Below are 14,850 nucleotides of genomic sequence, written 5' to 3'. Positions count from 1 at the left end.
GATAATGATGGTTATCAGAGCCGGTCCTGACCTCCCTGGGGCCCTAAGAAAAATTCTGCTAAGGGGCCCTCCTACCTGACCTGTAAGCCATGTAAACCATTTACCATTGTCACACAGTCACACCTGCCACCCCAGTGCTCCTACCATCTGTCTGTCTAAGAACAAGTGGACCAATACAGAACAGAATGAGGTCTGAGCTTAAGATAAGTGAATATTAACATGAACATTAATAAGAAATTGGAGAAAATATCAAATGTAGACAATAATAAAATATAACACTGAGCGTTGGCTCTGCTGCCAGGTAATTAGTCCAGTCCTCACAATATTATACAATTAGCTTTGTCTATACAATGTAAACATACTGTCAGCCTATTGGCTATGGCTGCAGCTATATGTCTTTAAACTAGTAAAATAAAACCGACACAGCTGTGTGATTAACTTTGGTTCCCTCTACAGCCTGGGCATTTCAGCATCAGCATCAGCACCAGCACCAGCACCAGCACCAGCACCAGCACCAGCACCAGCACCAGCACCAGTCGATCTGGACTGTCTGGAGGAAATTGAAAAAATATGTCACATAGTTAGTTAAGCAGTCATTTACACAAATTCACTTCTGCCATACCAATCTTAAGTGTGTAAACATTTGAATGTTTGAATTAAAATCTTACCATCAAAATACTCCTCTACTGCACTTTCTTGAGGAAAAATCATCACAATGATGTCATCGCAGGACATGTGTTTCCCTACTTCATGATTTATGCTCATGATGGCCAGACCACTCAAACGTTCCTGTGACAAGGAAGACCTCAAGGTAGCTTTTGATGTGCTTTCATTTTGAAAAGCTCCTCTCTGACGATGCTACTGTTACTGGTGTGGTGACTGCGATTCTTAGGGCTGTCCAAAAGGTTGGATAGAGTTCCTCCGGGGTTTTTTTTTCTAACAGAGAAAGGAAAGCAGCTCAAAGGCAGTCATCTTATCTGATAGCAGATCAAGTTCATTCAGAATCTCCTGGGCCAGATCCATTCCACTGATGTCACAGTCATCTATGAAGGCGAAGAGTGTTTTCAACTTCCATGCAGTGAGCCTTTAAAAATATTCACTGGACATCTGAGAGGCAGTGTTGATGGTCAGCGGCATTCTATATTTGGTTTTCACCTGGTTGAGGGTTTCAAATCTCTCATCCCTGGATGTCAAAGCAGAGTTGACCACAATGTTAAAGGTTTTTCAGTGCATCAGTCAGTGGTTCGTCAGGAGCCTCAGTTGAAATGCCTCTTGCTGTTTCTCAGCCTCTTCTCTTTCAGAACAGCCTCCATGTTCATTTCTTCACAAATGCTTTTGGCTGTTGTCTGGGCCGCAGGGAATCCAGTTTCCCAGTATGTAGTGAGGGAGGCAGAGAATCCAGTTTCCCAGTATGTAGTGAGGGAGGCAGAGAGTCCAGTTTCCCAGTATGTAGTGAGGGAGGCAGAGAATCCAGTTTCCCAGTATGTAGTGAGGGAGGCAGAGAGTCCAGTTTCCCAGTATGTAGTGAGGGAGGCAGAGAATCCAGTTTCCCAGTATGTAGTGAGGGAGGCAGAGAATCCAGTTTCCCAGTATGTAGTGAGGGACGCAGAGAGTCCAGTTTCCCAGTATGTAGTGAGGGAGGCAGGGAATCCAGTTTCCCAGTATGTAGTGAGGGAGGCAGAGAGTCCAGTTTCCCAGTATGTAGTGAGGGACGCAGAGAATCCAGTTTCCCAGTATGTAGTGAGGGAGGCAGAGAGTCCAGTTTCCCAGTATGTAGTGAGGGACGCAGAGAGTCCAGTTTCCCAGTATGTAGTGAGGGACGCAGAGAGTCCAGTTTCCCAGTATGTAGTGAGGGAGGCAGAGAGTCCAGTTTCCCAGTATGTAGTGAGGGAGGCAGAGAATCCAGTTTCCCAGTATGTAGTGAGGGAGGCAGAGAATCCAGTTTCCCAGTATGTAGTGAGGGAGGCAGAGAGTCCAGTTTCCCAGTATGTAGTGAGGGAGGCAGAGAATCCAGTTTCCCAGTATGTAGTGAGGGAGGCAGGGAATCCAGTTTCCCAGTATGTAGTGAGGGAGACAGAGAATCCAGTTTCCCAGTATGTAGTGAGGGAGGCAGAGAGTCCAGTTTCCCAGTATGTAGTGAGGGAGGCAGAGAGTCCAGTTTCCCAGTATGTAGTGAGGGAGGCAGAGAATCCAGTTTCCCAGTATGTAGTGAGGGAGGCAGAGAATCCAGTTTCCCAGTATGTAGTGAGGGAGGCAGAGAATCCAGTTTCCCAGTATGTAGTGAGGGAGGCAGAGAGTCCAGTTTCCCAGTATGTAGTGAGGGAGGCAGAGAATCCAGTTTCCCAGTATGTAGTGAGGGAGGCAGAGAGTCCAGTTTCCCAGTATGTAGTGAGGGAGGCAGAGAGTCCAGTTTCCCAGTATGTAGTGAGGGAGGCAGAGAGTCCAGTTTCCCAGTATGTAGTGAGGAGGCAGAGAATCCAGTTTCCCAGTATGTAGTGAGGGAGGCAGAGAATCCAGTTTCCCAGTATGTAGTGAGGGAGGCAGAGAATCCAGTTTCCCAGTATGTAGTGAGGGAGGCAGAGAGTCCAGTTTCCCAGTATGTAGTGAGGGAGGCAGAGAGTCCAGTTTCCCAGTATGTAGTGAGGGACGCAGAGAGTCCAGTTTCCCAGTATGTAGTGAGGGAGGCAGAGAGTCCAGTTTCCCAGTATGTAGTGAGGGAGGCAGAGAGTCCAGTTTCCCAGTATGTAGTGAGGGAGACAGAGAATCCAGTTTCCCAGTATGTAGTGAGGGAGGCAGAGAGTCCAGTTTCCCAGTATGTAGTGAGGGAGACAGAGAATCCAGTTTCCCAGTATGTAGTGAGGGAGGCAGAGAATCCAGTTTCCCAGTATGTAGTGAGGGAGACAGAGAGTCCAGTTTCCCAGTATGTAGTGAGGGAGGCAGGGAATCCAGTTTCCCAGTATGTAGTGAGGGAGGCAGGGAATCCAGTTTCCCAGTATGTAGTGAGGGAGGCAGAGAGTCCAGTTTCCCAGTATGTAGTGAGGGAGGCAGAGAGTCCAGTTTCCCAGTATGTAGTGAGGGAGGCAGAGAATCCAGTTTCCCAGTATGTAGTGAGGGACGCAGAGAGTCCAGTTTCCCAGTTTGTAGTGAGGGAGGCAGAGAGTCCAGTTTCCCAGTATGTAGTGAGGGAGGCAGAGAGTCCAGTTTCCCAGTATGTAGTGAGGGAGGCAGAGAATCCAGTTTCCCAGTATGTAGTGAGGGAGGCAGGGAATCCAGTTTCCCAGTATGTAGTGAGGGAGGCAGAGAGTCCAGTTTCCCAGTATGTAGTGAGGGAGGCAGAGAATCCAGTTTCCCAGTATGTAGTGAGGGAGACAGAGAATCCAGTTTCCCAGTATGTAGTGAGGGAGGCAGAGAATCCAGTTTCCCAGTATGTAGTGAGGGAGACAGAGAGTCCAGTTTCCCAGTATGTAGTGAGGGAGGCAGAGAATCCAGTTTCCCAGTATGTAGTGAGGGAGGCCTTTGTATTTGAGATCAAATTCACTGCAATATCCAACTGCACTGAGGCGGATTGGAGGAGCTTGTTAACCTTGTTGGTCATTGTCAGTATCTCACACCATACGACACAGCAAATCAAGAAGCGGTTGGACCCAACTTCCTCTGCAAGTGCTTTTGCCTCCCGAACCTCAGAAGCCCGATACCTGATTGCATGAACACTTTGAAGCCTACTCTCCCAGTGTCACTCCATGACTTCACGGTTATTTTCACGTGTTTCTTCAAAACACTCCTTCATTGTGTGTCAGCTGAAAAGAAGGTGAAGAGCTTTTTCACATGCCCCCCCAAAAAAACAACTGCATCTTTTGAAGATTTGGCAGCATCTGCAATGACAAGGTTTAAAGTATGTGCTCCACATGAGGCGAACACAGCTCTGGGATGTTTTATCAGTAGTCTGGCTTTACTCCTTGGTGCTTGCCCTTCATGTTGGTCCCATTATCATAAGCTTGCCCTCTGCAATCTTCAAATGGAATCTTCAGCTTGTTCAGCTTATCTAAGATGACAGTGGACAGATTCAAGCCTGTTGTAACCTCAACATTCACAAAGCAGAGGTAGTGCTCCTTGATCTCTGGCTTTCCCTTTAAAGCTACACTTCTCAGAATAATGGACATTTGCTCCTGGTGACTAATGTCAGGTGTACAGCCCAAGATAATGGAGAAGTACTTTGAGTCTCTTACTTGAGTCACTATTGCGTCCAGCATATCTTCACTCACAATCTGTACCCGCTCATTTTGTGTGCGCTTCCCAAGTAATGAGCGTGTGTCTCTCCATCTTTACTTTTGCTGAGATGACTTTCCATAACAGGGTCAAATTTTTCCAGTAATTCAACCTCTTTTAGGCAGTTTCCATCATCTGGTTGGAAGAGTTTGCCTGATGGACCCCTGAATGCTAGGTTTCTTTCAGCCAGAGACTCAGTGATACTCATTAAACATGTAAGGACATCCCACCATCTTTTCTGTCAGCCAGAGACTCAGTGATACTCATTAAACGTGTAAGGACATCCCACCATCTCTTCTGTCAGCCAGAGACTCAGTGATACTCATTAAACGTGTAAGGACATCCCACCATCTCTTTCTTTCAGCCTCCAAATTGTCATTTGCATCTGGTCAAGAGTCTGTCCCCAACTTAGGCGCAGACCAAGTTCTCTCTGCTTAATCATATTGTCTGTGTGTTCAGGACTACCCTCATGGTGTTCAGGACTACCCTCATGGTGTTCAGGACTACCCTCGTGGTGCTCAGGACTATCCTCATGGTGTTCAGCACTACCCTCATGGTGCTCAGGACTATCCTCATGGTGTTCAGCACTACCCTCATGGTGCTCAGCACTACCCTCATGGTGCTCAGGACTATCCTCATGGTGCTCAGGACTACCCTCATGGTGTTCAGGACTACCCTCATGGTGCACAGGACGACCCTCATGGTGTTCAGGACTATCCTCATGGTGTTCAGCACTACCCTCATGGTGCTCAGGACTATCCTCATGGTGCTCAGGACTACCCTCATGGTGTTCAGGACTACCCTCATGGTGCTCAGGACTACCCTCATGGTGCACAGGACGACCCTCATGGTGTTCAGGACTACCCTCATGGTGCTCAGGACTACCCTCATGGTGCTCAGGACTACCCTCATGGTGTTCAGGACTACCCTCATGGTGTTCAGGACGACCCCCATGGTGTTCAGGACTACCCTCATGGTGCTCAGGACTACCCTCATGGTGCACAGGACGACCCTCATGGTGTTCAGGACTACCCTCGTGGTGTTTCAGAATGGCGTTGATATTTGGCCAGTCATTCACACCTTCCTTTATTATGTTGTAGTCTTTTGTAGAACAGAGCTTACAGCAAAAACAATACACAGCGTTGTTTTAGATTGAGTATGAAAGCCAGCTCCTGGTAATCTTTTCCCCATTTGACAGCTGTCTCTGTAATAAGCCTGAATGGAAACCTCTTCTAGACTTGTTTTTAGGGTAAGAAAAATCCAGTCCTGGTTTGATTGAACCTCTGCCCACTAACTCAGTCCTCATAAAGTCTGTTAAGACTGGAGACCAATCAGCTGGGTCATTTGGTGGAGCAGCAACTGTTCTATTAGGGTCTGAGCTGCTTGTATCTGATGTTGGCTGTGCATCTCTGGTTGTGCTAGTACTGGCTGAGGCTGTCTGTACTTCATCTGGGTCTGTGTTAGTACCTGCTGAAGACCGCTGTACTGGGTATGTGTTAGTACCTGCTGAAGACCGCTGTACTGGGTATGTGTTAGTACCTGCTGAAGACCGCTGTACTGGGTATGTGTTAGTACCTGTTGAAGACCGCTGTACTGGGTATGTGTTAGTACCTGCTGAAGACCGCTGTACTGGGTCTGTGTTAGTACCTGCTGAAGACAGCTGTACTGGGTATGTGTTAGTATTTGCTGAAGCCAGCTGTATTGGGTCTGTGTTAGTACCTGCTAAAGACAGCTGTATTGGGTATGTGTTAGTATTTGCTGAACCCAGCTGTATTGGGTCTGTGTTAGTACCTGCTAAAGACAGCTGTATTGGGTCTGTGTTAGTATTTGCTGAAGCCAGCTGTATTGGGTATGTGTTAGTATTTGCTGAAGCCAGCTGTATTGGGTCTGTGTTAGTATTTGCTGAACCCAGCTGTATTGGGTCTGTGTTAGTACCTGCTAAAGACAGCTGTATTGGGTCTGTGTTAGTATTTGCTGAAGCCAGCTGTATTGGGTCTGTGTTAGTATTTGCTGAAGCCAGCATGTATTGGGTATGTGTTAGTATTTGCTGAAGCCAGCTGTATTGGGTATGTGTTAGTATTTGCTGAAGCCAGCTGTATTGGGTCTGTGTTAGTATTTGCTGAAGCCAGCTGTATTGGGTCTGTGTTAGTATTTGCTGAAGCCAGCTGTATTGGGTATGTGTTAGTATTTGCAGAAGCCAGCTGTATTGGGAATGTGTTAGTATTTGCTGAAGCCAGCTGTATTGGGTCTGTGTTAGTACCTGCTGAAGCCAGCTGTATTGGGTATGTGTTAGTATTTGCTGAAGCCAGCTGTATTGGGTCTGTGTTAGTACCTGCTGAAGCCAGCTGTATTGGGTCTGTGTTAGTACCTGCTGAAGCCAGCTGTATTGGGTCTGTGTTAGTACCTGCTGAAGCTGCCAGTACTGGGTCTGTGTTAGTACCTGCTGAGGCTCGTGGATCAACTGAGTCTGTGCTTGTACTGGCTGATGATCCAGCATCTCCTCTACTGACAAACTTAAGCATAGCACATGTAAATTATATATAACGATACTATCATTCATTTGATCCTCTGCATCAGGCCCATTCAAACTAGCTCCCCCAGATTTCCTTTTAATACATTTTCAAATATAAAACACTATTTATACTATGGCTTGACTGAATACTTGATGGTTATTATTTACTGAGAGATGTACATCCATATTACCCAGCATGTCCAGCTAATCAACATTTAAATTCAAGAAGGGCATTCTATGCCATCAAAAGGAACATAAAATTCGACATTCAAGTTAGGATCTGGCTAAAAATACTTGGGTACTGGGTATGTGTTAGTACCTGTTGAAGACCGCTGTACTGGGTATGTGTTAGTACCTGCTGAAGACCGCTGTACTGGGTCTGTGTTAGTACCTGCTGAAGACAGCTGTACTGGGTATGTGTTAGTATTTGCTGAAGCCAGCTGTATTGGGTCTGTGTTAGTACCTGCTAAAGACAGCTGTATTGGGTATGTGTTAGTATTTGCTGAACCCAGCTGTATTGGGTCTGTGTTAGTACCTGCTAAAGACAGCTGTATTGGGTCTGTGTTAGTATTTGCTGAAGCCAGCTGTATTGGGTATGTGTTAGTATTTGCTGAAGCCAGCTGTATTGGGTCTGTGTTAGTATTTGCTGAACCCAGCTGTATTGGGTCTGTGTTAGTACCTGCTAAAGACAGCTGTATTGGGTCTGTGTTAGTATTTGCTGAAGCCAGCTGTATTGGGTCTGTGTTAGTATTTGCTGAAGCCAGCATGTATTGGGTATGTGTTAGTATTTGCTGAAGCCAGCTGTATTGGGTATGTGTTAGTATTTGCTGAAGCCAGCTGTATTGGGTCTGTGTTAGTATTTGCTGAAGCCAGCTGTATTGGGTCTGTGTTAGTATTTGCTGAAGCCAGCTGTATTGGGTATGTGTTAGTATTTGCAGAAGCCAGCTGTATTGGGAATGTGTTAGTATTTGCTGAAGCCAGCTGTATTGGGTCTGTGTTAGTACCTGCTGAAGCCAGCTGTATTGGGTATGTGTTAGTATTTGCTGAAGCCAGCTGTATTGGGTCTGTGTTAGTACCTGCTGAAGCCAGCTGTATTGGGTCTGTGTTAGTACCTGCTGAAGCCAGCTGTATTGGGTCTGTGTTAGTACCTGCTGAAGCTGCCAGTACTGGGTCTGTGTTAGTACCTGCTGAGGCTCGTGGATCAACTGAGTCTGTGCTTGTACTGGCTGATGATCCAGCATCTCCTCTACTGACAAACTTAAGCATAGCACATGTAAATTATATATAACGATACTATCATTCATTTGATCCTCTGCATCAGGCCCATTCAAACTAGCTCCCCCAGATTTCCTTTTAATACATTTTCAAATATAAAACACTATTTATACTATGGCTTGACTGAATACTTGATGGTTATTATTTACTGAGAGATGTACATCCATATTACCCAGCATGTCCAGCTAATCAACATTTAAATTCAAGAAGGGCATTCTATGCCATCAAAAGGAACATAAAATTCGACATTCAAGTTAGGATCTGGCTAAAAATACTTGAGCCCATTATCCTTTACGGTTGTGAGGTCTGGGGTGCGCTCACCAACCAAGAATTCACAAAATGAGACAAACACCAAATTGAGACTCTACATGCATAATTCTGCAAAAATATCCTCTGTGTAAAACAATAAATAATGCATGCGGAGCAGAATTAGGCCGATACCCTCTAATTATCCAAATCCAGAAAAGAGACGTCAAATTCCACAACCACCTAAAAGGGAGCGATTCCCAAACCTTTACCAACAAAGCCATTACCTACAGAGAGATGTACCTGGAGAAGAGTCCCCTAAACAAGCTGGTCCTGGGGCTCTGTTCACAAACACAAACAGACCGCACAGAGCCCCAGGACAGCAATACAATTCGACCCAACCAAATCATCAGAAAACAAAATGATAATTACTTGACACATTAGAAAGAATTAACAAGAAAACTGAGCAAACTAGAATGTTATTTGGCCCTAAACAGAGAGTACACCGTGGCAGAATACCTGACCACTGTGACTGACCCAAACTTAAGGAAAGCTTTGAATGTGTACAGTCTCAGTGTCAGTGATCATGGCCTTGCCATTGAGAAAGGCTGCCGTGGGCAGACCTGGTTCTCAAGAGGAGACAGGCTATATGAACACTGCCCACAAAATGAGGTGCAAACTGAGCTGCACTTCCTGACCTCCTGCCAAATGACGATATTAGAGACACATATTTCCCTCAGATTACACAGATCCACAAAGAATTTGAAAACAAACCCGGTTTTGATAAACTCCCATATCTACTGGGTGAAATACCACAGTGTGCCATCACAGCAGCAAGATTTGTGACCTGTTGCCATAAGAAAAGGGCAACTCGTGAGGAACAAACACCATTGTAAATACAACCCATATTTATGTCTATTTATTTTCCCCTTTGTACTTTAACCATTTGCACATTGTTACAACGCTGTATATAGACACAATGACATTTGTAATGTTTTTCTTCCTTTGGTACTTCTGTGAGTGTAATGTTTACTGTTTATTTCACTTTATCTTATTATCTATTTGCTTTGGCAATGTAAACATATGTTTCCCATGTCAATAAAGTCCCTTGAATTTAATTGACTAGATAATCATTGTCTTGTTTTAAAATGATGTGCTCCTATGAGGAGTGCCATCACGCCTATATATTGTCTGGACTGGTCCCCACAGTGGTTGCTGCTGGAAAGTGGCAGTTTCATTTCGTGCGCATGCATCTGAACGCATGTTCACGAGCGACACGGTTATCTTTTCCGAGCTACAGTTTATAAACACCGTTGCCCGTTGGCGTCTATCAAACGTAATAAATAGTTTTATTTCACTCTCACCTTTGTCAGAACAAAGCCACAGAACAGCCCTGGAAGTGGCTGGCAAGCAAGACACAGACAGACCAAGATATGCACTGGCCAGCTAGGTTAGCAAGACAGACAGACTAGAGAGAGAGAGAGAGAGAGAGAGAGAGAGAGAGAGAGAGAGAGAGAGAGAGACAGACTAGAGAGGGAGAGAGAGAGAAAGAGAGAGAGGAGAGAGAGAGAGGGAGAGAGCATACTTAAATTCACACAGGACACCGGATAAGACAGGAGAAATACTCCAGATATAACAGACTGACCCTAGCCCCCCGACACATAAACTACTGCAGCATAAATACTGGAGGCTGAGACAGGAGGGGTCAGGAGACACTGTAGCCATATCCGACGATACCCCCAGACAGGGCTAAAGAGACAGGATATAACCCCACCCACTTTGCCAAAGCACAGCCCCCACACCACTAGAGGGATATCTTCAACCACCAACTTACCATCCTGAGACAAGGCCGAGTATATGTAACAGTATAACTTTAGACCGTCCCCTCACCCAAACCCGGGCGCGAACCAGGGACCCTCTGCACACATCAACAACTGACACCCACGAAGCATCGTTACCCATCGCTCCACAAAAGCCGCAGCCCTTGCAGAGCAAGGGGAACTACTACCTCAAGGTCTCAGAGCAAGTGACGTCACCGATTGAAACGCTATTTAGCGCGAACACCGCTAACTAGCTAGCCATTTCACATCCGTTACATATAGCCCACAAAGAGCTCCGCCACGACACAACCCAAGGGGGGGTGGGGGCGGGGCGCCAACCCAGACAGGAAGACCACGTCAGTGACTCAACCCACTCAAGTGACGCATCCCTCCTAGGGACGACATTGAAGAGCACCAGTAAGCCAGTGACTCAGCCCCTGTAACAGGGTTAGAGGCAGAGAATCCCAGTGGAGAGAGGGGAACCGGACAGGCAGAGACAGCAAGGGCGATTCGTTGCTCCAGTGCCTTTCAGTTCACCTTCACATTCCTTGGCCAGACTACACTCAATCATATGACCCACTGAAGAGATGAGTCTTCAGTAAAGACTTAAAGGTTGACACCGAGTCTGCGTCTCTCACATGGGTTGGCAGACCATTCAATAAAAATGGAGCTCTGTGGCCTCCCGGGTGGCACAGTGGTTAAGGACGCTGTACTGCAGCGCTAGCTGCGCCACCAGAGACTCTGGGTTTGCGCCCAGGCTCTGTCGTAACCGGTTGCAACCGGGAGGTCCATGGGGTGACGAAAAATTGGCCTAGCATCGTCCGGGTTAGGGAGGGTTTGGCCGGTAGGTAAAGCCTTTTCTAATCGTGCACCAGCAACTCCTGTGGCGGGCCGGGTGCAGTGCGCGCTAACCAAGGTTGCCCGGTGCGCGGTGTTTCCTCTGACACATTGGTGTGGCTGGCTTCCCTGGTTGGATGGTGCTGTGTTAAGAAGCAGTGCGGCTTGTTTGGGTTGTGTATCGGAGGATGCATGACTTTCAACCTTTGTCTCTCCCGAGCCCGTACGGGAGTTGTAGCGATGAGTCAAGATAGTAGCTACTAAAACAATTGGATACCAAGAAAATTGGGGAGAAAAAGAGGTAAATAAATAATGTTTTTTTTTAAATGGAGTTCAAACAGCCTCCAGCTGTTTGCTTAGAAATTCTAGGGTCATTAAGGAGGCCTGCATACGTAGCGTACATATATGTATGGCAGGACCAAATTGGAAAGATAGGTAGGAACAAGCCCATGTAATGCTTTGTAGGTTAGCAGTAGAACCTTGAAATCAGCCCTTGCCTTCAGAGGAAGCCAGTGTAGGGAGGCTAGCATTGGAGTAATATGATCAACTTTTTGGTTCTAGCCGTGTTTAGCACTAACTAAAGTTTATTTAGTGCTTTATCCGGGTAGCCGGAAAGTAGGTCATTGCAGAAGTCTAACCTAGAAGTGACAAAAGCATGGATACATTTTTCTGCATCGTTTTTGGACAGAAAATTTAGGATTTTTGCAATGTTACGTAGATGGAATAAAGCTGTCCTTGAAACAGTCTTGATGTGTTCGTCAAAAGAGAGATCAGGGTCCAAAGTAATGCTGAGGTCCTTCACAGTTTTATTTGATGTACAACCATCAAGATTAATTGTCATATTTAACAGAAGATCTATTTGTTTCTTGGGACCTAGAACAAGCATCTCTGTTTTTTTGGTGTTTAAAAGTAGAACATTTTTAGCCATCCACTTCCTTATGTCTGAAACACAGGCTTCCAGTGAGGGCAATTTTGGGGCTTCACCATGTTTCATCGAAATGTACAGCCCTGTGTCGTCCGCATAGCAGTGAAAGTTATCAATATGTTTCCGAATGACATTACCAAGAGGTAAAATATATAGTGAAAACAATAGTGGTCCCAAAACGGAACCTTGAGGAACACCAAAATGTACAGTTGATTTGTCAGAGGACAAACCATCCACAGAGACAAACTGATATTTTTACGACAGATAAGATCTAAACCAGGCCAGAACTTGTCCGTGTAGAGCAATTTGGGTTTCCAAACTCTCCAAAAGAATGTGGTGATCGATGGTATCAAAAGCAGCACTAAGGTCTAGGAGCACGAGGACAGATGCAGAGCCTCGGTCTGATGACATTAAAAGGTAATTTACCACCTTCACAAGTGTCTCAGTGCTATGATGGGGTCTAAACCAGGCTGTAGCATTTCGTATACATTGTTTGTCTTCAGGAAGGCTGTGAGATGCTGCGCAACAACTTTTTCTACATTTTTTGAGAGGAATGGGAGATCCGATATAGGTCAATAGTTTTAAAATATTTTCTGGGTTAAGGTTTGGCTTTTTCAAGTGAGGCTTTATTACTGTGACTTTCAGTAAGTTTGGTACACATCCTGTGGATAGAGAGCAATTTATTATGTTTAACATAGGAGGGCCAAGCACAGGAAGCAGCTCATTCAGTAGAGCACATACGTTTACTTGATTGCTGTTCCCGCAATTCACTATTCACTCTCACGGTGTTTTTTTTCTCCTTTCTTGACCAGAAGCATATTTCTGCTTAGTCCTCTCATCGAAGTTGTAAACATTGACACCCGCTTTGACACGAGGGGGATGCGGGCCCATTACGTAATTTGCAGGGCCCTAAGCAATCTGATGGTTATTGTATCAATACTTGTACCTAAAGGCGTTTCCACCACCATTTCTCGCACAATTAATTTGACCAAACCAAAAAGATCCCATGTGTCGAACGAACAAATGATCTGTTGCCATTTATGAAATTGTACCGAAACTACATGTTTCCATCACAGCTGTAATTTGTATACCTTATGACTTTATTCACATAAAAACTGTGGATAGGAAACTTGGTTGTAGATATAGACTAAATTCGAGTCAATGAAGGTCATTGCATAACACAATTTTAGCCCGCCCTCCCACACCCGAACCAAGGTTCGTTGCAACTTGCAAGTTTTGAGAAAGGGGAGTTTGATCAACGAATAATGGAAGGAGTAACCATCATCATATCAGTGATTGACCGACCTGCGGTTCAGGCAGCCTATTCACTCATGGCGCAATCCGCTCGCCCCAGCTATTTAGGAGCGACTTGTGGCGCGCTCCTCATCTACTCGCAGCACGAGCTTCGTTGACAGGCTCACTGCTAAACGCTGCCGTAAAGAGAGGTAACGTATTGGTGACCGCTAAGTGGGAACTTCACCGGGATACTTCACTGACAGGTCACACGTTTACTCGCCGGTCATTTGACTTTCCGTTGATTTATCCTACATTTCTCGCGGAAGCGTCCGTTCAATAGATATGAATACAACTGTATTGGACTCTGGCTTGGGTGTGTTGTAGGCTCGTGGAGTTAACAGGTAGAAGAGATAAGCTTGTGTTCACGTTCTTTGCCTGCAAGGGAAGAGCGAGACGGATTGTTCTTGAAATCTACAGACAGGCAGCGTGAAAGGAAGAGGAGATGCTGCACGTGCAGTAGCTAATGGGGATCCTAATAAACTAATCTAAACAGGTAGCCTACATTCTCACCAACATCAATATCCAGGTCGTATTCCCTCCGCGCATCTGTTTGACTTTGATTGACGTTTGATTGGTTGATGTAATGCCCATATACATCATCGATCGAAAATTTTCAGAGATACCTGGTAAGTTGGTTACACGTGCCAAATCTATTCTTAATATTGTGTTTGATGCTTGGTTTGTGTGTGGGACAAGTGACATTCATCGGTTGATCATGTCTTCCCACTGAGTTTTCTTTACTATTGTTTGATGTGCAACAGTTAGGAAATGAACTCAGTCGCCTAAGCGCATTCCGCTCCTTTCCCTTCTTGGTCATTCAGTGTCTCTCGCCAGATACGATCATGTGTTTATTGATGTCGTAATTGTAGACATATTTTTTTTGCTCACCAAATAGAGGTTTTAATAGGACTCGTTTCCCCTTCGGACATGCTTCGCACAGACTAGAATGTGTTTGTGATGGATCTTGAAAAATAACTTGTGAACATTTTCATTCCAGCTCTGTCATTTCTATGTATAAAATACCGTTTGAATTGTTGTATTGAGGAAAGTCATGGACATGTGTTCGTCTCCATTGAAATGATTCCCTGTAGGGGTTGGGTTCAGACTACATGGGTTTTATAGTGTTTAGCCATTATTCAAATGATTCCCTGTAGGGGTTGGGTTCAGACTACATGGGTTTTATAGTGTTTAGCCATTATTCAAATGATTCCCTGTAGGGGTTGGGTTCAGACTACATGGGTTTTATAGTGTTTAGCCATTATTCAAATGATTCCCTGTAGGGGTTGGGTTCAGACTACATGGGTTTTATAGTGTTTAGCCATTATTCAAATGATTCCCTGTAGGGGTTGGGTTCAGACTACATGGGTTTTATAGTGTTTAGCCATTATTCAAATGATTCCCTGTGGGGGTTTTGGGTTCAGACTACATGGGTTTATAGTGTTTAGCCATTATTCAAATGATTCCCTGTAGGGGTTGGGTTCAGACTACATGGGTTTTATAGTGTTTAGCCATTATTCAAATGATTCCCTGTAGGGGTTGGGTTCAGACTACATGGGTTTTATAGTGTTTAGCCATTATTCAAACTATTCATTTTAGTAATTGAAACTTTTCACCATCTGGACATTTTGATGGTAAATAATGTCTTCCTGGAATCTTAACTTCAGGGAATATGC

The 14,850-nt window shown here is 45.2% G+C and overlaps 1 protein-coding gene across 2 annotated transcripts in view; it reads left to right on the top strand.

Annotated features, from left to right (window-relative positions):
* The first annotated feature begins 13,144 nt into the window (after positions 1 to 13,144).
* LOC135553189 (neprilysin-like) overlaps positions 13,145 to 14,850 on the top strand; it is a 57,284-nt gene continuing 55,578 nt past the window's right edge. Inside the window, exon 1 of one of the 2 annotated variants that reach the window (XM_064985358.1) lies at positions 13,145 to 13,326. Coding sequence is in view for 1 of the 2 variants with exons in the window: in XM_064985357.1 (XP_064841429.1) it covers positions 13,761 to 13,803 (43 nt within the window). In the remaining variant the exon portion in view is untranslated. Of the gene's footprint in view, positions 13,804 to 14,850 lie in introns of both variants that reach the window. The other variant, XM_064985357.1, reaches the window with a different exon arrangement.

Source organism: Oncorhynchus masou, chromosome 13 (genome assembly GCF_036934945.1).
Source record: "Oncorhynchus masou masou isolate Uvic2021 chromosome 13, UVic_Omas_1.1, whole genome shotgun sequence".
Classification (NCBI taxonomy): Eukaryota; Metazoa; Chordata; class Actinopteri; order Salmoniformes; family Salmonidae; genus Oncorhynchus; species Oncorhynchus masou.
The sequence above is the reverse complement of the archived record's forward strand: the minus strand, read 5'-3'. Positions and strand labels throughout refer to the sequence as shown.